The sequence below is a fragment of the Lissotriton vulgaris genome, chromosome 5 (assembly GCF_964263255.1).
Source record: "Lissotriton vulgaris chromosome 5, aLisVul1.2, whole genome shotgun sequence".
NCBI lineage: Eukaryota > Metazoa > Chordata > Amphibia > Caudata > Salamandridae > Lissotriton > Lissotriton vulgaris.
This window is the reverse complement of record NC_141693.1, coordinates 327,412,615-327,436,523: the sequence shown is the minus strand read 5'-3', so window position 1 is coordinate 327,436,523 and position 23,909 is coordinate 327,412,615. Positions and strand designations below refer to the sequence as shown.

At 46.7% G+C, this 23,909-nt stretch overlaps 1 protein-coding gene across 2 annotated transcripts in view; it reads right to left on the bottom strand.

Annotated features, from left to right (window-relative positions):
* TMCO4 (transmembrane and coiled-coil domains 4) overlaps positions 1-23,909 on the bottom strand; it is a 572,429-nt gene that overhangs the window by 532,358 nt on the left and 16,162 nt on the right. The window contains exon 2 of one of the 2 annotated variants that reach the window (XM_086921564.1): positions 15,079-15,231. In XM_086921564.1, coding sequence (XP_086777690.1) covers positions 15,079-15,200 — 122 coding nt within the window. In that variant the 5' untranslated portion in view covers positions 15,201-15,231. The remainder of the gene's footprint in view (positions 1-15,078; positions 15,232-23,909) is intronic. The other variant, XM_086921566.1, reaches the window with a different exon arrangement.

The window sequence follows — 23,909 nt, the reverse complement described above, 5'->3', positions numbered from 1 at the left end:
CGTAAGACTCTCTCTCCCCTCCTCTGTTATTTTCGTGGAGATTGTAATGGGCAGACAGAGAAGCATAGAAAGGGCAGCAAAAGTGGACTTTGCACAGTGTAAATTAGACCGTGAGCAGTAAAGCGGCGACAATAAAGCATTATTAAACTGAACCGAAAGTGTGGGAGAGAAGGGACGTGAGAAGCAGGGGCACCGAACAAAGATCTAGGGCGAGAAGAGGAGGAGGAACAGAAGAGCAGTGAAGTGACAGTAGGTACAGTCTGCAGGCTGACACCAGGTGTTATTGTTAGCATTTAAAAACAAGCGGTGGCCGTGGGTAAGCAAGCAATAGGAACGGGTTGGTTGTCCACTCGTAAAGCGAGGAGCCATATTGCCATGGTCACCGATACCTCACAATGATCTGTGCTGTGATGCCCGCACGTCATGCTTTACCCAGGAAGGAATCTTCCAAGACATCGAGCAGAGCCTGCCTCCACGGCATCCCCATGCCCACTCCCCTTCCCTCTTCCTCGTGTCCACAGTTCCCCCCTTGTTAGGCCCAGCTCGCACTTTGGGCAACAGCTTCCAGCTCCTGGGCACGAATTGACGTTCCCATTTAATTCGCTTAAAAACAGTCCCGGAAAATAACCTCGTCTTGCACTGCACCACAGGGCCCTTCGCCTACATTTTGATTAGACCTGGCCTGCCTTTGCCCATAAAGACTAGAATAACCGTCCTAACGCTTTTCACATCAGAAGCCCTCGAATGTTTCTTGCCCCCACCCAGTGACGCTGTTAGAAAAGGGATCCCTGGCTGGCCAGGGCTTGCGCCAAAGTCAGTCAGAGACCACCACTCCTAAGTCAGGGCAAGGGAGTTACATTCCAAGATAACCCCTGCTCACCCTCTAGGTAACGTGGCGCGAGCAGCAAGGCTAAACTTGGAGGCGATGTGAGTTAAGTATTTGCGCACGCACCCCAGCAACAACACCCAAGGCCCACCACAAAAGAAACTCCACATAAGGTTATATATAAAAATAGCCTTTGTATTATACCAAAACACATTAGATAAAACACACACTTTACAATGTGCCAACAGGCACGGGCAAAATTTACAGAGGATATGCACAAGAAAGGGCCACATGGACCACTGTCAGGAATCAGCACTTTTAGAACTTAGCACTTGGTAGGATTAGCACTTAGAACATAGAATATAAATCACTGTAGCACGGACTAGAACATAATGCACACAACCAGTAACTAATGGTAACAGGTAAGTACCACCTACGCAACCCTAACCACCTTAGGAACAGGTCACGCGGGGAACCAGGACCTCATTAGCAGCACATGTACTAGGAGAAAACAACCACCTAAGTATCACAGTACCTGTAGGGGTATAAGCATAGGAACATAACACATGATGCATAAACATACATTCAGCGGTGTAAGGAAGGAAAACACATGATGTATCAACAACACATTAAGAGGTGTAAGAACAAGGCCCATGACGCATAAAAACACATTCAGAGGTGCAGCAAAAGAACAATTGCGCCAAACTCACATAAGTCACCACCTGTGACTGTCCATGGGCCAACTGGCCTCTCTAGGGCTAGGCCGCCCTGTGTCCCAGTGTCAGGGGCCTAAACGTAGCAGTTGCCCACAAAGTGCTGGGCAACTGGTGAAAACAATGGTGGGGACAACGTTGGAGCCTTCCAGGCTCTGCACCAAGCACTTGTGTCCCCCAGGAGCCTTGTGGCTCTAAACAAACAGAATGGCCCTCCCGAGCCTCTCAGGGCTCGCAAAACAAATATGCCCCCTTGAGCCTCGCTGGGCTCTAAACAAAAATGTGGGCTGTGAGCCTCTCTCAGGATTCTGACAAATGGTGTGCCCCCTGAGCCTTTCAGGCTCTAATGAAAAAGATGCCCCCACGAGCCTCTCCTAGGCTCGAATTAGAATGCGACCTTGTCGGAGCCTCGGGGCTCAAAAACAACTTTGGCGCTGTAAGCTGGAGTCCCCTTCCTGGGGACTCCTAAAGGCAATGGTGCGCTTTGAGCCTCTCGAGCTCTGAGGAAAGGAATGCCCAACTCGTTGGAGTCCCTCGTGGACTCAGAATCGCCAAAATGCCCCCAGAACAATGGAGTCCCTCCTTTAAGGGACTCGAAATACAGATGACGCCCCCCAACACCGGAGACACGGAGCAGCACTCACCGGGACTCTGGAGGGCGGGGGCTCCTCCACGGCGCAGCTCCTTTGCGGTGTCTCCCGGGGCTCCGTCTGCTGGCGGCGTGCTGGGCGCTCTCGGTGGAGACTCCTTGCTACCTGCGGGGCTCTCCCTGCACTACGGGAGCCCCGCCTGTGCCGGCAAACCTCTGTCTTCCCCGGAGACACTCTTAGGCTTCCCTAGACCGGGGGAAGCGGAAGAGAAACTCGTCAGTCCCGCCCTCGTCCGGGCGTCTTTTCTTGTTTTGCCTGGCTTCCTGCCTCGGGTGGCCACCAATGACAGCGCGGCCCGAGCAGAGAGGCGGGCACTTCCGGGTCGCACTAGGCAGCGGCCCGGCAAGGTTTCTCCGGGCAAATGCCGGGTGGGCACCGGTTTGTTAATAATAAACAATAAATCGAAGTGGGCACTTGATTTGGTCAAAAAACAGCGCAAGGTCCCTGGCAGGGTGGGCACCTGCCAGGGGACGTTAAAATCGGCATGGGCAGCCGCAAAAGGGAAAGTCAAGCACTCCCAGTGCTGGGGTGAAGGCACAGCTCTCCCAAGCACTATAAGACAAATACAGTGCTCCCAGGCACTATAAGCCCAACAAGGTTCCAGCAAAGTTCCTAGGTAGGCAGGGGGGCAAGGCTGGGCACAGGGCCAGCTCACTGGGTCTCCAGGCAGGGAGACAATCCAAGTGACGGTCCTCCTGCCCAGCAACAGCAGCAGCCCCCTCAGGATCCTGGAAGAGAACAACCTCTAAGGGGATACAGCCCCATTTTTATACAGGTCAATCCTTTGTCTTTGGGCAGGGTGGGGGCAGAACCAGTCGCAGCTGGTCTGTGAGCACTGTTGATGTGCTCAACCACCCTCTCTATTCACCGGCAGGGCTTGGGTCATCAGTCGCACCACAGGGGGCGGAGCCACATTGTGTGGGGAAAGCCCAGCCCCATTCAGGAACCAGGTGCAGCCCTCCCCAGCCATCAACATGCTAATCTCACACTCACCACTGGGCAGACCCACCCAGACTTCCTGGAGCCAGGCTCACCAGCCAGCTCCAGCCAATCACACGCCAGGCATATTTTACACTAATATGCCAGCTCCTAGAAGTGGCACTTCTACACAAGACACAATCATGCCACATACATCATTGCGAAGCATTCAATCACACGAGTTCGCACATACCAGACTCGAGCCTGTAATGTATGTAAATGTAAATGTATTGGCATTTATATAGCGCACTACTTACCCGTAGGGTCCCAAGGCGCTTCGACCGCTGCGAAACCCTTCCTGGCTTCCCTGAGAGATGGTCCCTTAATGGGTATCTCCAGGGTGAGACCAGGCATCCCCGGCGGTCTGGTGGGGCCGTTAGTGAAGATGAGGCAAGCTAATGCCCAGAGTTGCCGAGTGTGATCGCTGATCAGAGTGGGCACCGAGGCGAGAGAATTTTCGAGTCCGCTGACCCTGGTCCAGAAACCTGCCGCGCCGGGAATCGAACCCTGGTCCCGGGCCGTCCTCTGCTCTCGGGTCTACCGCCTCTAACCAGTGAGCCACACTTCTTCACCGTACACTGTACTACTACTGTACACACCACGCATCAGGAACTACCAGGGACACATACATTCCCTATGCATTCCTATGGGAGGGCAGGCCATTCTAACACACACACTCAGAGAGGGCTCACACTTTACACTGCGCCACAGTGCTAAAGTGCACAAACACCAGAAACCACTACTACTGGGTCACTAGTACAAAGCAAAAAGTTTAGGGGTGAATCTGCCAGAAGGGCCACGTCCAACAGACGCGAAAAAGAACATTTTACCACCTAATTATATAGCGGGAGTACCGGCCCCTATTACGGACGTGGAGGTAAAATCTCTCATATTTGTTTTTGATGGAACATCTATACACCAACAGTCAAAGACATTTGAAAGGCTCTGCTACTGGCTCTAGAGTGAATATGGCCCGTGCACCTGCATCCTCTTTACAGAAAAGTGTCCCCCCATTCAGGCACGAAACAACTACATACCCATGTAATTGCTCTGCAGCGAATACGTGCCCCGCTAAAATCAAACAAGCACAGACCTACCTCATATCATTGTCCTTATGTAATTCCTGTGCAATTTCTTCACAACCACATAGTAACACCGGCTGTGAATCGTCATCCTGGAAAAAGTGGATAAAGGATAACTCTTCCTGGATTAGGTACCCTTCCACTATCACACCATGGACTACCTGTCCCTATATTCCGAGTAATACACAGGTGTCTCAAGTCGCCAGCTGTAGATACCACAATAATAACAAGAGCTGTATATATGTATAACAAGGACGAAGCTGAGCTCCCCATGAGGCTCCTGCCCCGGTTTACAGAGCAAAAGAGGCTCAGACTGAAGCCGACTGCAGGTCACAGCCATGCTTGCAACATTGGCAGTCCGACACTGTTCCCCGACATGGACACGCGCCAGGACAGTTGTGAGGAGACCTGGGAGGGCGGGGACTGTCCGTGCATGCGCACGATTCCACTTTCGTTCTGAGGAGCGAGCCCCGGCGCCAAAGCTGAAGTCCCGGGTCCCAGGAGGGGGGCCCGGGTGAAGACCAGTGGATAGCAATGCGGGCTCCCATGCCTAAGGGGAGAGCCCAGCTGTGGCTGCAGAAAAAGCCCTGGGTCAGAAATGGCATCGGATGAGGCCGTCGATGCAAGTTCGGGGCTCCCATAAGTGAGGGAAGCCCCGCGTATGCCAGGTAATGCGTGTGTGTGTCTACGCGGTCAGAACTTGCTTGTCTAGGCTGCTGGGCGGGGCGTGTGTGTGTGTGTGTGCGCGCGCGTGTGTCTGTCTGCGTTGCTGCTCCATTGTGACGGGGAACGGCATGCCGGAATCGGAGCGCGTGTTCACGTGCGCGACCTGATCCGATTCCGGCATGCTGCGCGTGCCCATCTGTTGTCTCCCTCTTGGCTCGTTGTAAGCAGAGCCGACAACAATAGGGTCTCGCTGCGACAGGGCTTTCGCCCTGTGTCGCAGGTGCGAGACCTAAAAATCATGTGGGATGGGACGAGGATTCTCCTCTCCATTAAATTCAGTAAAAAAAATAAACCTACTGCTCAGAGGCAGTATCCAGTAAAGCAAGAAGCTAAAAAGCAAGTCAGGGAGATCTTAGATCAACTTGAATACCAAGGGGTGATTGAAACATGCACCTCATCAATGAACAATCCTTTGTTTCCTGTCTCCAAACCAGACAATACATATCGTCTAGTTTTGGATTACAGGCATTTAAACTCTTGTTGCAAAACTTTTGCAGTACAAAATTCACAAAGTGCAGCACTGATTAATAATATCGTTCGGAAGATATATAATACTACCTTCGATATTTCAAACAATTTCTTCTGTCAAAACATTGCACCAGAAAGCAGGCACCGCTTTCTCAATAATGGGGACACAGAAACACTTCTGTCGTCTCCCCCAGGGATTCAAGAACAGTCCTGGATTATTTTCAGCCAGAGTAACAGGGTTACTACAAATGTTTGATGATGAGGCATTATCTTATGTCGATGACATCTATCTTACAGATGATGATTTGGACAGGCACTTGACCAGGGTGAACACCATAATACACGGATTCGCCTCTGAAGGGTACAAATTTAACTTTAAAAAGTCCAGAATTGCCCACCTCAACGTGCTATATTTAAGATACAAACTTTCAAGTGAAGGCAAAAGCCTGGCAGCAAACTTTTTAGAAAAATATCAGCTGCTCCAAACTCCAAAAACGCTGAAAAACCTACAGTCAATTCTAGGATTCCTGAATTTCGGAAGAACTTACATTCTGAATTACGCAGAAAGGGTTACACCTTTCTATGAATTAATCAAACCAGATTTCAAACATACTAATTGGACTCAAAAACACACAGAAATTTTGCATTCAGTGCAAACAGACATGTTAGCAACAAAACACGCGACAATGTACACAACCTTGTAATCTGAATCATCCCAGGGAGATGCGGATTCACATTCCTAACCTTTAACAAAGGTGAAAAGGTACCAATAGCTTACCAGTCACACTTGTACACACAAGCGGAAATGAAATTCACTTCAACTGAAAAAATTCTGACAGCGGTTCAGACTGCTGTGGCAAAGGAGAGAGTCCCCGCACAGGGTAAACTCATTAAAATCGTTACACCTGTACCTGCCTTAGAGGCAGTGACAAAGGCAAGCATTCCAAATGCAAAAGCTCTACATCCTAGATGGATACAATGGGTTAATTATCTTGCTGCAACAGACGTTGAATACATATTTGACCATAACTTGAAGACACAAGAATTTCTCCAATACGAACAAGAATGTCCTCTGCCTACTGAAATTCTACCTCTAGAACATTATGGCTGTATAATATATACAGACGGATCAGCACAGCCCGCAATTGGGGTAAACAAGCTTACAGTGCTGCATGCGCAATTGTTTAAGGTCGCTGGCACAATGGTAAATTCATACCTATGGTAACAAAAACTCAATCTCTCGAAGATTGTACAGCTCAGCGAGCTGAACTACAGGCTTTCAAGATGGCGCTTGAAAATACCTATCGCAAATTCCCCACATTCATAGTGTGCGATTCGTATTACTGCGTCCAGTCTTACAATTAATTACTGCAGACTTGGGTTCAAAATGGTTTTAAAGACGCAAAAGGAGGCACAATCAAGCATAAAATGCTTTGGGAACAAGTGGTTCTTTTGCAGAAAGTACTACAAAAGGCTCACGTGATCCATTCACTGAGTCATCAGCATGATGGCCTTCACGTTGAAGGGAAGTCATTGGATGATGAAGCCGTGAAGGCAGCTGTGCAAACGGCTTCCGTAGCTGCTATTACTCGTTCAAAAACTAAAATAGACAGCGAAATAATGCAAGCAGTCACTGCTTCAATAAAAGACACCGGTAAAACACTCTTGAAGGGCTTTCCACTCAATTACTCATATATAACTCATGCGAATAATGTTCCTTTTTCTCGAATCCCTGGAGTGGGGGGTAGAGTAATCCCAAATATGGAACACAGGTGAGGATTAATCTTACCAGCACATAAAGGACTTGCCTCTGCACATGGAGGTGTTTCTGCCACAGTTTCATTATTAAAACAGCGATACTGGTGGCCGTGCATGAGGAAACAAACCAGAAACTATGTTTTGGAATGTGAGATCTGCCAGAAAATGGAAGTTTCAACTGTAAAACGCCCAGAGCAGACGCCCCTTCTGATTTAAGATAAACCACTAGCGTGTGTTTACCTGGACCACTGTGTAGGGATGGCAACTATAAGTATATCATGGTCGCAGTGGATTCTTGCTCGAGATTCATTTTGATGTGGCCCCAGCGCTCAGCTGATGCTCGAACTGTTATAGTAGATTTGCGAGTCTTTATCGGCACATACGCAATCGGCACGCTACATTCTGACCAGGGTCCTGCGTTTAGCTCTATGGCTTACAAGGAGGCCATGGCCAGCTTGTGCGTTGCATTGCGATTTTCGAGTCCATTCCATCCTGAGGGAAATTTGGTTGTGGAGAGAAAAAATCGTGACATAAACAATCTATAACAGCTAGGGTATTAGGTTTGGGTGATTGGTGGGTCAAACATCTAATAAGTGTCCAACGTAGTCTTAATAACCTGCCAAGAAGTTCTCTGGGTGGAATCACTCCATATGAAATCCTTTTTGGTACTAGAATGTTGGTTGAAAACCTCGACCGTCATGCTTCAGTGGTGGAACAAAAACCCTTTGATACCAAAGATCGTTTGGCTGTTTTACAGGACTTAAATGAAATAAGAAGTCTAAGCAATACCAGCGAAAAACAAACGACCACTGAAGAAAAACCACCTGTCCCAGCAAGACATGTCTGGATTCCAAAGATTGAGGTTCTGGTCAGGGAAAAAATAGTGGACAAGAAGGAATTTGGGCCTTCTTACAGAAAACCAGTACCAGTTCTAGCAGTCCTCGGATCAAGAACAGTGTTACTGCCGCCCCTTGCTGGAAAAAAGGAGAACCCGTCTATGTCAATTGACCTAGTAAAACCACATCATGTGGCCGATAATAAGTAGTAGGCCTAGTGGACTCCCAAGAAGTAGCAGACAACCAAATCTTGCTCCTATCCAAGAGGTTCAAACTGAAAGACTTATCACCTTTGATAAACCTGCTGTTCATCAAGAAACTCCTGTCTACAATGATGTAGCATCTGACTATACAAACATGTCAGGGGAACAAGCGACTCCAGCGATTTCAAATAAACCGGATGCAATACCAACTATTGACAGAATTGCCTCTGGCTATTTTATCAACTTCGATAACTTTTCTGAGGATCCCAGTGAACCTGAAACTACGCCAGAAAACAAATCTTTCAAGGAAAAAGTAAAGGAACTTGGTCAACAGCTTACAAATACATATCTGGTTTAACCATGGGTTGAACTTTGGATTGTGTTAGGTGTACTTTATCTCCTGATATGGCTCATTCTTGTTTTAAGTTTGGGAAAGCTGATAGATGGAAAGCACATTAAAATGGACACAGCAAGTAAGAACATCAACTTGCTCCTGAAACCACACAAATCATCTCATCGTGACCCACGAGACCTGTCATCAGTGAACATCACAGCGGTCCCACTGCCTGGTGGAATAGCATGGGATACAACTGATTATGACATTTATGGCCCTGTTGAGCTGCTAAAGATTCCTCATCAATTTAAGGTTTCCTTGAGTAATTTTGTCTCGCCTAGCACATTTCCTGACAATTGGGACTTTGAGACTGTTAATAACATGATGGCAGACTTAGAAATGTCAGCAAAATTTACAAAGCATGATTACTTAGAAGGTTCATCAAATTATGAAGAAATGTATTGTTTTAATCATTTTGGCCATCATTACTTGCATAAATCTGCAAACCCTAGAAATGTTTAAACTTATAATCAATGGGAACATTGTCAAACACCTCCAAAAGGTAGTTCTAAAACGTTTCCTAGAAAATTTCCATATTTTAAAGGTTTTAATGTTACAAACCCAGAACGTTTCTACTTTAAAAATGTGAATAAGACAGGCATGAAAGTATGTTGACAAATACTACACAAATATATTCTGCTGCCTTTTATGCTCAATTGTCCATCTTTGGCTTTGACTTTTGGTAAGACAACATTGAAACAAAAACTGTTTGGGGCACAAAAGACTGGCAGGTACAAGGTTTAGAAGCATTGTTTAGAGCCTGCATCATCCCAGAACAAATGATGTTCTTAAATGACACTGTTCAACAGACATCTTGTCTTGGCCTAGCTAAGATAAAAGATTTAAATAAACAGTCCATACCTAAACCCACACCTGATAGTAATTTGACTTCAGATAAGGAGGTAGACGTTAATTATATTTTACAACAAAACAGAACACATCCAGAATGGAAAAAATGGTTAATCTGGCCCGCAGACACAAATAACTGTCAAGATAGATTCCTGAACAAGACACAAGGGTTCACAGGAACTAGGCCAGATCCAAGATATATCCAAAGACAACATCCAGGGATAATAACAATTTATAGTGTAAGAAAACTATGCCTTGAATGGCTGCAGAAATCCACACTTCCAGAAAAAAAAACACTTATCTTTGCTTAAAGATGGCGTTGATTTACGAGAATTCCTTATGGGACCTCGTAATCCACGTCATAAACGTTTCATATACGCCGGTATATACGTTTCTTACAATGAAGCTTGGAAAGTCACGCAAATGGAAACAGCTGAAAGAATACGAGAAATTGATTGTATTAATTTAGAGAAATCACTCTCTGAAGTTGACAATGGGCTAACAACTAATTCGTCCAGAATTTATCCTTTGGTCAGCATTGTATCCTCTGCCATAGACATAATGGAACAGGACTTGCTAATGTTACAACATAGCCAGTCCCAATTGTGCTCTATAATGCTGTTAGGCTGGACGATGCAAAACCTTCGTTCTGGCTATGTGCCTTGGCGTCTAATCAACACTACGTCACTGTTTACTGTATTTAACCTTACAGATAAACAAATTTCGTTGCCACAGAGGGGAGCACACTATACGGTGCTGAGTATTGAAAAACTGGAGAGATTACCATTGACCATTTCAGAGAAACCATCAGTTGAATGGATAATACATGGTTCCATCACGATACCAGTGACGATTTTCCAGTTTCAGTATTGCTTAAAACATATACCAGTAGGCCTGTATGAAAGGTTGGGTAAAGAATACATTAAGTCGACCTGGGATTTACCATACACACACAAATGTTGGAGTGGGGAAAAGAAAATATTTCTTAGTGGTAAAATTGTGAAAACTCTCTAAGCGGTACACTATTGTGTCAGGGTATTAATTTACACGGAGCCTGCAAAGGTTCTTCCAATAACCTTTCTTGCCACCTGCGGGGTTCGCCCACTGCGGTTATAGATCCAATTTTCAGGCAGCTTTCCAATGGCAACTACGTTATGCTCAATGATCATAGCTGTTGTAGCATGGTGCCAGGAATAGGCTATCTCGTTACTATGTCAGCCAGGGTCACTTGTTGTATGCAAGTATTGTTTCCTTAAAGGAAGACAGACGGGAAGACGCCGCTATGGCCTTCACTGAACATCTCTTCTATACAAATTGATACTTTAAGCAGAATGTAAGCCATTCTTTTGCAAAAAACTGTGCCACTGACCTCGTCCAGAGAGAAGTATGATCTTCAAGTTGCAAGGTCCGCTACAGAGATGCATGCATTATTATCAACAAACTGTCCAGTACATTTCGCAGAAATGTTAGGTCGTATCTTTAACATGTCTGATACCAGCGGTATTGCACCTGTATTTAGGACGATTTTTTTCGGGACTGTTAGCACCTTTTGAAGCAGTCCTGGGCATTTTTCCTAACTTCGTCCACTCTGTGTTCGTCAGCCTGCCTCTCATTTGGGGACTCGTAGCAGGGATCTTATTTTTATTCCTCCTGCTCCGTTATGGCAAATCCGGCCACCAGCAATACGCAAGTCAGCATGGAAAATGCGCTGCAGGCGATGAGGTACTGTGACAGAATAACACAAATCCTTGGCTTGGCTCGTTTCAGAGATCTGAATACCACGTGGTTCCTGTCATTCAGACCAATCTGGCAAGATTGCATCATACCTGTTCTACGATGCCTGCTTTGTGGAGAGGAATGAGTGTTAGATATCTGTCTAACACTACCATCGGTTGCGCCAACGGATGCAGACGCATTACTGGGTCCGGTAACGGCTCATGTGTTGTGTTGTCCCCAACGGCTACCAATCCTGATGACGGCATTCATTGAGGTCTCACCGACTAATCCAACTGGAGGTGAGATACGTGGATCAACAGGCACACAGGTACCATCTGCTATGAACACTGCTAATGCGGTAACTAACGCTGACGGCGATGCTTCACACATGTGCACAATTGACCTTCTTAATGAAGTGGTTGAACTTTCATCTACTGTGGTAGACTATCTCTTTGCCAGCCTTGATGACTTAATGTTTTCTCTTGACAACGTGAATTACTTTTGAAATTGACACACAGTGTTCTTTCAAACTATGAAATTCGACCTTCATTTTTCAAAACAAAAAGCTACCAAGTTTGGAACTCTATTTGTATGACAGATTTGATTTGACTTTTTCCCACAAAAATAAAATTGAACTTTGGCACAAAAGTAATCTGCTTAAAGGAGAACTATTCTTAGACAACAGGAATTCCTTAAACACTTCCTAGGAGCAATATTAGCCTAATCTAAACCAAAAAAGTTTGTATATTCTGCTATGGGATGGTCTCGATTTTTTTCTGTAACTAAGAGCCATATTATAAATGTAATTTTCGTGATTCATTCAGTTAGCATTACTAATATCATATCATATGCTTACAATGAAGTAATTTTCTTTACATATTTACAATACAAAAATGCTCATTTTTTCGTGTACAACCACTTTAAATGCATTGTGAAAACATGGTCTAGATTGTATGTTTTAGTGCTTGACTTTGATGAACATAATAACACGGAGTGGGTGTTATGTATTATTTAGGACCCTATTGTAAGTTTCCTGATTCATGCCCTAATATAGGTATAACTCACCATATCCTTATATAGGCATAGGAAATCATAACCATATTTAGGCATAACTCATGCAGCCCAAACAGAGCAGGGCTACTTTCACTAGTTCCGAAAATCCACAACGATTTCTTGGAAAAAGCCGCCTTCAGCAGTCAGGGACTTCCCCTTGTTTGAGTGCTGATTTATCCAAGAACTCATTGAGTTTTCAAAGAACTGAGACTCTTTGACAACGTTATTATGTCCAACCATACATCACACCCGGCACCTTAAATGTATAAATATGCCCACATTTGGCCAAGCAAACACACGGTGGTTTGAAGCTGTTCGACTATCTACTTGCCCGACGCAGCCTGCTACAGCAAGTGCCGAAGGAATCCGACCCTCCAGAAGACGCACTGAGAGAGACGCTGTCTTTTCTCCTGCCGGGAAATCCAGCTCCAGTGTTTCCAAGCTGCCCTTGCGGGTTGCTGGGTAATCCAGTCCCGAGACCAGCCTTCTTCATTCTAAACTATGGTACGGAGCTGATTAGACCCTTAGAGAAATCTTGAGCAGATTCTTGGCAAAAAGAATAATACATTTATGCTACACCTCACTTACTTCTTCCCTCGTACTAAGCTTAGGTTGGGTAAACCGGGGTAGGCGTATTTTAGATGCACCAGTGGAGTACTTTTAGCCTCTGTTATTTATGTATGTATTTATCTATGGTTTAGGAACCATACAATGCTCTTACAGTATTATTTTATTCTACTATATATACTGTATCCATTATATTTTATAACCAGTTTTACGATTGTAGGAGTTCATTTCTTATGCTTGAAATAGAAGACTGTTCAATAAAACCTTTTTATTAAAAACGCCTGTCTATCTATTTCTCTGCACCTCTGGTGAAATGAAGCATGCACGATTGACTGAGTGAAATAATTATCTATTGTTTCCACGACTCTGAAGATACGTTTTATCTTGGGGAAACAAAGTGGTCATGTTTATGCGGTTGTCAGAGACTAATCCCTTCTTGTGAATTCGAGAAAGTTTCTAGTGACCTCTGAGCTAGCTGGCACACAAAATTAAGTTTAGTATATTCGGTAGAGACCTAGTTGATTTCAGTCCTACGTCTAATCTACAGGATTTATTATTCCAATGCGCAGAGCCAATTAGGAATATAGGAACTACACTACAATCCTTGAGATTGCTGGTACAGGCCCCCAGCGGGGTTAGCCTGCTCCGAACCATCCTGGAGCTACTCTCATGCTGACATGTGTAGTTCCAGGATTGGTTGGATAGCATTCCACTGAGCAGGAAGGGAGCACCTTCCCTTTCCTGCTCGAGGACAACCAGGATTCGCTTCCTGGCAGAGAAGTGACGCATTGGTCGTGCTCCCGCTCCTTATAGTGAGTTGTGCGCCATCGCGCCCACCATAATTTTTTAATGCTAGCCGCCACTGGCCTTTAACTGGGTCATCGCTTTTCAAACCATTACCACCCTCCAAAAAAGTGTTCGTTTTCAATCCACCATAATATTGAATCATCGTGTTTAACCCCAGATGTCACCTGCATTTTTGATTCAAGAAGTTGACAGGCATGCCTGAAGTCACAATACATCACAGTCCAAGCATGTCACAGTTTTCTCCTCAACTGTAAAACATGCTCAGCACTTCCAGGAACATCCTCAGTCCTACACCATTTCAGAGTAGACACTATGGGGTCCAATCTATGTGATAAGTCACCAAAAACAAGGTTTACAAAGATGCACTCCAGTCCTAACCATCACCAGTCAGACATAGCAGAGAACAATCTCAGTACTAAAGCCTTACAGAGAAGGCATTACAGAAAAAAAACCTACACCAAACCAACCACTACCATGCACCACAAAGAAACACTTCAGACAATAAGCACTGCAGAACTCCATATCAGTCATACATTACTGGGGTGTGGACACTCCAGATCAACCCCTGCTCTACCTATCACAAAAGAAGCAATGAATATGTGCATTTAAACCTTAGATTCAAACAGAGCAGGAAGTATAGAGATCTGTCTCATTTACATCAAGCTAAGAGAGCTAGAACTCCAGACCAACCTCCACTCTATACCACCATAGATCTGGCAAGAGAGACCAATCTTTGTGCTCAGTCAAGACCAGCCAATAGGGAGCTGGACAGCCTGAAAAGAAGAGTAGCTTCAGAGGCCATCCTCAGATCATTGTAGAGCAGACCCCAAGCAAACCAACCACATTTCACACCAAACCATCATAGAATAGGCACTACAGAGAGCAATGTGGACCTTAATCACAGTAAGTGTCCTATACAAACCATGCTTATGTTTGAACCATCATAAAGTAACAACGGTTAATTTGATGGTCACAAACGTTTTTTGTTTAGGAGCTAGCAGCCAACACTGTCAAATGCTGGTGTTGCTGAATACCAAGTCTGCCCAGTCTTGATTCTATTCAGTACTTCTTTCTTCCACCACCCTACACTTTCTGCACTTTTATTTTAATCTTGCCAGTTACTTTTTATACCTCCTCTATCCCATTGTCATTGTTTTTGCTACATTTCTATACCTCCTCCATTCTCTCTCTTGCTCAAAGTCTGATGAGAAAACACAAGCCCTGGTCCCCAAAAAAGAGCATTAGTGCTCCTCAACTACTAACACAAACACAAATTAAGCAAAGCAGAGAAGGCACTATAGAGAACAAGGGTACACCTACACCAGTACAGAGAAAGTATTACCTACAATACCCTCATATCTCAACCATCAGAGAGCAGGCGCTTCGAGAAGATTGGGTTACGAGGGTGAATGTGTAGTCACTTCCACTCATTTTTTATTCCTTCTGTGTTACCTTTGCTCCTTTTCAGGGAATAGCTGGGCCATGGTGACTCCACAGAGACCGGCATAGGCAAAGCGGGCAGGCTCGCTCAGCTGCCTGCCCAGCACGACACAGCCGTCCGTATCGTCCTTCATGGCAGGGCTGTCACCACTCTGCAAAATCTACCTGGAAGAGGAAAAGGAAAATCACTGAACAGCCAACGCAGAGCACAACAAAGGGCTTCTGCTAATCTCTTTCATTTGCTGGCATACAGTAAGCCTCTAGACTGCAGCTCAGCCGGGCACACAGAGGTCATTCAAACCCACAAAAAAACTTAAGAGTGCCAACTTCTGCAGATTCTAGAGGGAGAAGGACAAGTAGCAGGAGAGGAAGGGTGGGATGCAAGTGAGGCAGAAAGGAAGTTGAGAAGGGACCAGGAGGGGTAGAGGCAGGCAGGGGTGCAGGTGAGAGTAAGTTAGAGTGTAGATTACACAGGAGTTACAGAGTGGGGCAGTAGGAGAGTAAGGGTTGGGAGATGGAGCGGCAGAAAGGAAGGAAGCAGAGAGGCGAGCCTGGAATGGCTGAGTGTGAGAAACCAGGACTTTTAGCAGTGTCCCCAAATTTTTGCCTCCATTTTGACTACTAGATGCTGGTTTTCGGACTCTGATTGCGCCCTGGGCTCTGCTGACCAGACCCAGGGCCTTTGCTCTATGTAAAAGGTACATGGTAATTAGGCATAATTACAATTGGTACTGACAATCTACCTGTAAGTCCCTAATATATGGAAGGGCATGTAGATTTAGAGGCCCAGAAGATGTAATGCCCTTAAGCATGCACTGCTGTATGGCCTTCTGTTATTTTAAAAGTCAGCACTGCTTGGCAGGCTGCTTTTAAATTAACTTAACTTTAAATAAAAATTTGTCTTTGGAATTAAGGTGCTTCCAAAGTCTTAAACCACCTTATTTTTACATATGCCACCCCTTAAGTCGCCTCTAGGGGTAGATTGCCTAGTAACTATAAGCAGGGACATTATTAAGATTAAATCAATATTCCACCCGAGCAAAATATAACACGGGTTAGAGTCCTCACACAATCTTTAACAGTGATACATAATATTTATTCCATTCAGTTCTTGAGGTATCATCAATGTTGAGCATAATTCTAAATCACACAAATCAATTAGTTGTCACAATTCTTCATAAGAAGCAGCCTCCTCATACTTATGTGGTCGTGGTCTGATGCAATATCAATTTGACTATGGACGACAACTCTTGATGAAAACACAACTTTCTCAAATAGCAGCCAACACGAGTTTTGTTGTGTGCCTCAAAGCACAAAAGACTTCTTCGGGGCTTCTAGCAATTTATCCCAATTAATCCGGTATTTAAAAGAAATCAGAAGTAAATGGGATGTTCTCAGAAAACCTTTTAATGATATTCAAGTTTACTTGGTAGTTTCCAATTGCGTAGTAACTTCGATAAGAATTAGAGACTAGGTCAGTCACGTGTCCATGACCGCTAGTTGTATCACCTATATCGAAACTCCGTGAAGTTGCGTTCTGCGTGGCGCACTACGCGAGCGCCATCTTGGATGTAGTACTACATCCAAGATGGCCCTCGCGTAGTACGCCAAGTTACTACGCAATTGGAATCTACTTAGAATGAGCAAAGTGGGAAAATAAAAGGAGCTGGAAAATAGAAACAAAGAAGATGAAAAATTAGATCATTTCCATCTTGAAAATGGCAGGTGGTCAAATTATTTAAACGGCCTGTACAACTAGGGTTTTTTAGGATATGTTTACGGAAATGCAGGTGAAAAAGTTCCCTTTTGTTGCTATGGTTTCTAGGGGGTAAACAGGAAATATTCCAGATGCCGCTTAGGGGGATGAGATGTGTCTGATACACCATAAAAGTGTTTGAATATTTCATGAAACCCCCTTTAGAACTGCCGGTACAAAGTTAAAAAAAAATGTGTTGAGAAATACACAATGTGGTGATATTGTTTAAAATGTTCTTGGGAAGAAAGACACATAAGTTCTCCAGAAGGTCAGCTATAGTACACGGGCCTTTATGTTTTATATTATTTGCCTAGTGTCCACACAAAGCGTCCTACACACCCTGTAGCATAAACTTTGCAAAACAAGCTGAGCACTGAAGCAAATGGCCCCAATGTTGTAAATATTTTTCCAAGGAAGCCAATCTCCAAAACCTAACTCACTCGTCTCACTCTTGATGCTATTGAAAGCATGGTTAAAGGTGGAGGCGTTGAATGCGTTTGGCTACTACCTTGTACATTTTCAAGCTCTGGGTCCTCCCTTCACATAAAGAACAGGCAAACAGCAGTGCAAGTACAAAAGAGGTACAGCAAAGGCTGTGAAAGCTTTCTTTCAAAATATTGGCTGTGATAAAGTAGACCAAACAGCATAGGTGTGCACTGCACCCGTATACGGAATACTCAATGAATCACATGCATTTCTGCATCTCCTTGAGGGGTAGATGACCATAAAACAAGATATGGCAGGGTCAAGGAGGCTTCTGCTGATTCCAGAATTAGTGGACCCCTTAACACAGGGAATCCCTATGCAATAGCTCACTTTGTCCATAGATTAATAAGGCCCTTTCCCTACACTCAATAATGAGCATTAGAGGAGAATCCGAGTGTGCATATCTTTTCGAACAGAGTGACAGCAGGATGTTCTTCCTTGCAAACTGTATCTAAAACAAGGTATCTTGTGATTTATTAAAGACCGGATACTTTGCAGATCCATTGCTACTGCTCACAGACAACAATTGAAAACTATGGGGACATTATTTGGCCTGTGACGAAGACTATGGGTGTGAAGTTACTTATAAACATGCCTAAAGGTTTGCTTATGCACCATGGAAATGCAGGTACATTCCCATATGATGCTATATTTCATTAATCAATTGTGAATTACAGCCTTAGCATTGTTGCACACTTACACACATTTTAATTGAGTTTTCATGTTGTTCTGCTATGTTTTTCACCTCGCATTTTAGCTGAACCATCCCATTAAGCATTGCCTCATTGTGAAGCTGGCACACTGAAGCGAGATGTCAGCTTTTACTGGCAATACATGCATCTTTCCATTAATGTCCTCTCACATTATTCACACTCGGAGAGACTTGCACCTGTTCACTAGCGCCTACCTGTTGGTTTCTGTTTTTTAACACATGTTCTCACTTCCATTCACTTGCATTAAGAAAAGGTGTATTAATGCAGCACCTAAATGCATTGATTTTAGTATTGTTAGATTTAGGGGTCTCTAGGTGGCAGAGGTAGGTATTTTTTCCAAATAGGAATCCTTGCATCTAGTCAGGGTAAGTCAAGTCAGTCAAGTCATAAAATTTGTATAGCGCACTACATACCCAGAGGGTTTCAAGGCGCTTAGGAGGGGAGGGGGATTATTTGTCAAATATCCACGTTTTAAGCTGCTTTCTGAACGCTAGGTGATTCTGGGTGAGGCGAAGGTAGGCGGGGAGTGAGTTCCATGTTTTGGCAGCCAGGTATGAAAAGGATCTGCCTCCCATGGTGGTCTTGTTGATGCGAGGTACAGTGGCGAAGGCTTGACTGGAGGAGCGAAGTTGGCGGGAGGGGGTGTAGAAGGACAGTCGAGAGTTGAGGCAATCTGGTCCGATGTCGTAGAGTGATTTGTGTGCGTGGGTAAGCAGTCGGAAAGTGATCCTCTTATTGACGGGTAGCCAGTGGAGGTCTTTAAGGTGACTCGAAATGTGTTCGTTGCGTGGGATGTCCAGTATGAGCCTGGCTGAGGCGTTTTGGATTCGTTGTAGTTTCTTCTGGAGTTTAGCGGTGGTGCCTGCGTATAGGGTGTTTCCGTAGTCCAGTCGGCTCGTGACTAGAGCGTGTGTGACTGTTTTTCTAGTTTCAGAGGGGATCCAGCGAAATGTTTTTCTGAGCATGCGAAGAATGTTAAAGCAGGAGGAGGATACGGCGTTGACTTGTCTGTTCATGGAGAGTGAGGAGTCTAGGATGACGCCAAGGTTCCGTGCGTGGTCTGTCGGGATGGGTGCTTTTCCGAGGGCTTCTGGCCACCAGGAGTCGTCCCATGCAGAGGGGGATGTACCTAAGATGAGGACTTCTGTTTTGTCTGAATTCAGTTTCAGACGGCTTTGTTTCATCCATTCGGCGACTTCTTTCATTCCTTCGTGTAGGTTAGTTTTGGCGGTGCTGGGGTCATTGGTGAGAGAGAGGATCAGTTGAGTGTCGTCCGCGTAGGAGATGATGTTCAGGTTGTGTTGGCGGGCGATGGTCGCGAGGGGGCTCATGTATACGTTGAAGAGGGTGGGACTGAGTGAGGATCCTTGAGGTACGCCACAAATGATTTCAGAGGCCTCGGACTTGAATGGTGGGAGGCGGACTCTCTGGGTTCTTCCGGTGAGGAACGAGGTGATCCATTCCAGTGCTTTTCCTTGGATTCCGATGTTTCTGAGGCGTTGTAAAAGGGTGCTGTGGCAGACAGTGTCGAAGGCTGCAGAGAGGTCGAGGAGGATGAGGGCGACTGTGTCTCCATTGTCCAGTAGAGTTCGAATGTCGTCTGTTGCTGCGATGAGGGCGGTCTCAGTGCTGTGTTTGGCTCGGAAGCCGGACTGTGAGGGGTCGAGGGATTTGTTGGCTTCGAGGAAGGCGGCGAGCTGGTTGTTGACGGCTTTTTCGATGACTTTGGCCGGGAATGGAAGAAGCGAGATGGGGCGGTAGTTTTTGAGTTCGGTGGGGTCTGCTGTTGGTTTTTTCAGAAGGGCGGTGAGTTCAGCGTGTTTCCAGTCTTCTGGGAAGGTAGCGGAGTTGAAGGAGCAGTTGATGACGTCTCGGAGGTGCGGGGCTATGACGGAGTCTGCTTTGTTGAAGATGTGGTGAGGGCATGGGTCTGTGGGGGATCCGGAGTGGATGGAATTCATCAGGCGGATGGTGTCCTCAGTGGAGATTAGGTTCCAGGCGTTAAGGGTGTTTACGGGGGGAAGATGGTCAGCAGATGGTAGGGTGGGTTGGCTTCCGGGTTGGTTGTCAAAGCTGTTGTGGATGTCAGCAATCTTGTTGTGGAAAAAAGAGGCTAGGGAGTCGCAGAGGGTTTGGGATGGGGTGATGTCGTTGGAGTTGGCCGCGGGGTTGGAAAATTCCTTGACGATGTTGAATAGTTCCTTGCTGTTGTGGGCGTTGTTGTCAAGTCGATCTTTGAATGCTGTTTTCTTGGCTTTTCGGATCAGTTGGTGGTGAGTGCGGGTGGCGCTTTTGAAGGCGTCCTTGGTGCTGGTGGATGGGTCTTTTTTCCAGGCCTTTTCAAGGGAGCGGCACAGTTTCTTGGACTTCTTGAGATCATCGTTGAACCATGAGGCCTTCTTGTTGCCAAGTTTGTGTTGACGTTTTTTCAGTGGTGCTAAGGTGTCGGCGGTGTTGGATAACCAAAGGGTGAGGTTGGAGGCGGCTTCGTTGGCGTTAGAAGAGAGGGCTGGGGAGGTTTGAAGGAGTGAAGTGGAGATCTGCTCTGTGGTGATTTTGTTCCAGTTTCTTTGTAGAGTTGGTTGGGGGTGGTTGATGGGTTTCGGCTTGTTATAGGTGAAGTGGACGCAGCTGTGGTCAGTCCAGAGGAGATCCGTAGTGTGGCTGAAGGAGACATGGTTGCTGGAGGTGAAGATGGGGTCGAGAGTGTGACCTGCGATGTGGGTGGGGGAAGTGACCAGTTGTTTAAGTCCGAGGTTGGTGAGGTTGTCCAAGAGGGTGGCGGTGTTGCGGTCGTTGATCTTTTCAAGGTGGAAGTTGAGGTCTCCCAGAAGGATGTAGTCTTTGGAGGGTAGCGCGTGTGGGGTGATGAAGTCCGTGATGTCTTCACTGAATTTTGCGCGGGGTCCTGGTGGTCTGTAGAGGAGGGTGCCTCTGAGTGTGGTCTTGGGGTCGATGTGGATCTGGAAGTGAAGGTGTTCGGAGTTGGCGAGGTTGGCATCAGAGCTGGTTGAGATGCGGATTGTTTTCTTATGGACGATAGCGATTCCACCTCCTGTATGGTCGGTGCGGTCCTTGCGTGTGATCTTATAGTCATCAGGGATAGCGATGGCGATGTCAGGGGCGGAGGAAGCGTTCATCCAAGTTTCCGTTAGGAAGGCGACGTCAGGAGAGATGGTGTCTAGTAGGTTCCAAAGGTCAATGGCGTGCCTGTGGACCGAGCGGGTGTTGAGAAGGATGCATTCTAGGTGGTTGGGGTCGGGAATCTGTGGTGTTGTCGTAGCGGAGATGTTGTCGGTGCCGCTGAACTTGCAGGAGAAGCAGGAGAACGGTCCATGGGTGCGTCCAGGAGCGGCTTGGACGCAGTTGGGGGCGCGACCAGGGTTAAGGGCTAGGAGAGTGGCGGCATCGTAGGTAATGCGGGGGGGCTGGGCAGCGCGAGGGGCAGGGGGTCTGGCACTGGGCGCGGTCCAGGCGCGGACGGGCGTAGACGGGCTTACCTTTGGCGCACCTTCGGCGCGGGTTGGGCGCGGTCGCTGCGCGTGGACGCTGCGCGCGGGAATAGCTGTCATATATGGAAGGTGGAGGGGGAGGGGCGAGGGCTGCTCAGCTGGGAGGCGGGGCGGGCTCTAGGGATCACAACAACAACAAAATGGAGGCGGGGGGGGGAGCACAGCGTCGCGCTAGTCAGAGCGCTTAAATAAAGTGAAAAGCGGCACTAAGAATTAATTAAATAGCGAGAGAGAGGCGGGCACACAGCAGGCAAATGAAATAATGCACAAAAACAATGGCAGAGGCAGCACAACGATACCGAGTGCGGTGAAAGCGGCACGCTTAATTAATTAAATAATTTATATAGCAGCTCGGCAGGCAGGCACACAGCAGGCAAATGAAATAATGCACAAAAACAATGGCAGAGGCAGCACAACGATACCGAGTGTCACGAGGGGACACTGGGGAGCGACCACTCAGCCTGAGGGACAGGAGCGAGTCACGGCGCTCTAAGGTTCTGCGGCGCTGATGAGGTCTGTGGGAGGGCTGCTCAGCTGGGAGGCGGGGCGGGCTCTAGGGATCACAACAACAACAAAATGGAGGCGGGGGGGGGAGCACAGCGTCGCGCTAGTCAGAGCGCTTAAATAAAGTGAAAAGCGGCACTAAGGGGGTTACAGGGTTTATCCCCTCACCCAGATGCACCACACGACGACTTCACTTACGTCCTAAACTACTGCGTCCACTGGCAGCTGAGCGCCTAGGACTTTTCATGGAGCATAAAAACCCTGTTGAGAGTATATTACCTGTTGCAGGGAAGGTGATGCGTCAGTTCCTTACACGCAAGAACGGTGATGTGTTGGAACCACACTGACACGTAGGGGATGTGTCGGTTCTTCTCGGCGTGGGGAGGTGATGCGTTGGTTTCTTACTGTGCTTCCGTGGCGATGCGACCAGCAGCGCTGTGATGTGATGAAGATCCGGTGCAATGAAACAAAAATGGCGTCTTCTCCTTGATGCGACACAATGCATGCATGCCCGACGTCTGTGCGGCGATTCAACGATTCTTCTGAAGCGCGACAGACCCTGCGACACGCTTCTCCGGTGATGCGACAGCCTCTGATGCGATGGCGACACTCTTCTCCGGTGATGCGAGATGCTTCCGCGATGCGACAGCTGCAGTTGCGACATCTTCAGTGATGCGACGATAGCAGCTGCGGCGGTGACTAGCTTCCCGATGATTCGACGGCGTCTGATGCGACAGCGACACTCTTCTCCGGCGATGCGAGGAGCTTCTGTGAGGCGAAGAGGCAGCGGCGACACGCTTCTTCAATGATGAGACAACATCGCCTGCGGCGGCGACACGCTTCTTCGTGAGTCACGCTTCCAGCGACACGCAGTCCCTCAGAAAGCCCAACACAACTGCAGGCACTATCAAAGAACTCTTGGGGAGCAGGTGGGTGAAGTCTGTTGTCCCTGAGAATTCAGCAGGAGGCAAGCTCTATCTCAAGCCCTTGGAGATCATTCACAAGTTGAATGAAAGTAGCACAAAGTCCTTTCTCCTTTCTTTGGCAGTCAGGCAACCACTGCAGGCCAATCCCCCAGACAGCACTCAGCTTAGAGATAGTCTCTTCCTCAGTTCCTTTTGTTCCTCTCCTTTGCAAAGGTTTCTTCTTGTTTCCCAAAGTGATCTAAAGTTCTGGAGTTTGGGTCCCCTCTTTTATACTCATTTTCCCTTTGTTCTCTGAAGGCAGAGAGGCCTTTGCCTAGTCCAAACCAGTTCTGGTCATCCTGGAGCACTTTGTTGCCAAGACTCCTTCTTTCCTTTCACAGTGTAGGCCAGGGACATCAGACGCACCACAGGAGGTGGAGCCAGCATTGTGGAGGGAAGGCACAGCCTTATTCAGGTTCCAGGTGCAACTCCCCCCCCCCCATCTACATGCGGATCTCTCTATTCAGTCCTAACTCACCCTGTCTCCTGGAATCGCCCAGCCCCTGTCACACAAACTCCAGACAAGGAATACACAACCTAGGAGAGGCAGGCTTGGATGGTTAGACAAGAAAATACCTACTTTCTAAAAGTGGTATTTTCAACCACAGAATGTTAAAACCAACTTCACTAAAAGATGAATTCTGAGTTCAGGCATACTAAACTCGAATTTCTACTTGGTTCCCTGAATCAGTCAGGATTATAAGGTGTGATAATCGAACTGCCCATTCTGGCCTATGGGGAACAGGTAGCCTTGCAATAGTGAAAAACGAAAATGGCTGTAATTCACTATTAGGACATGCCACACACCAGGGCATGTCCTACCTTTTACCTACAATGCACCCTGGCCTTGGGCCTACCATAGGGGTGACTAATATGCAGAAAAGGGAAGGTTTAGGGACTGGCAAGT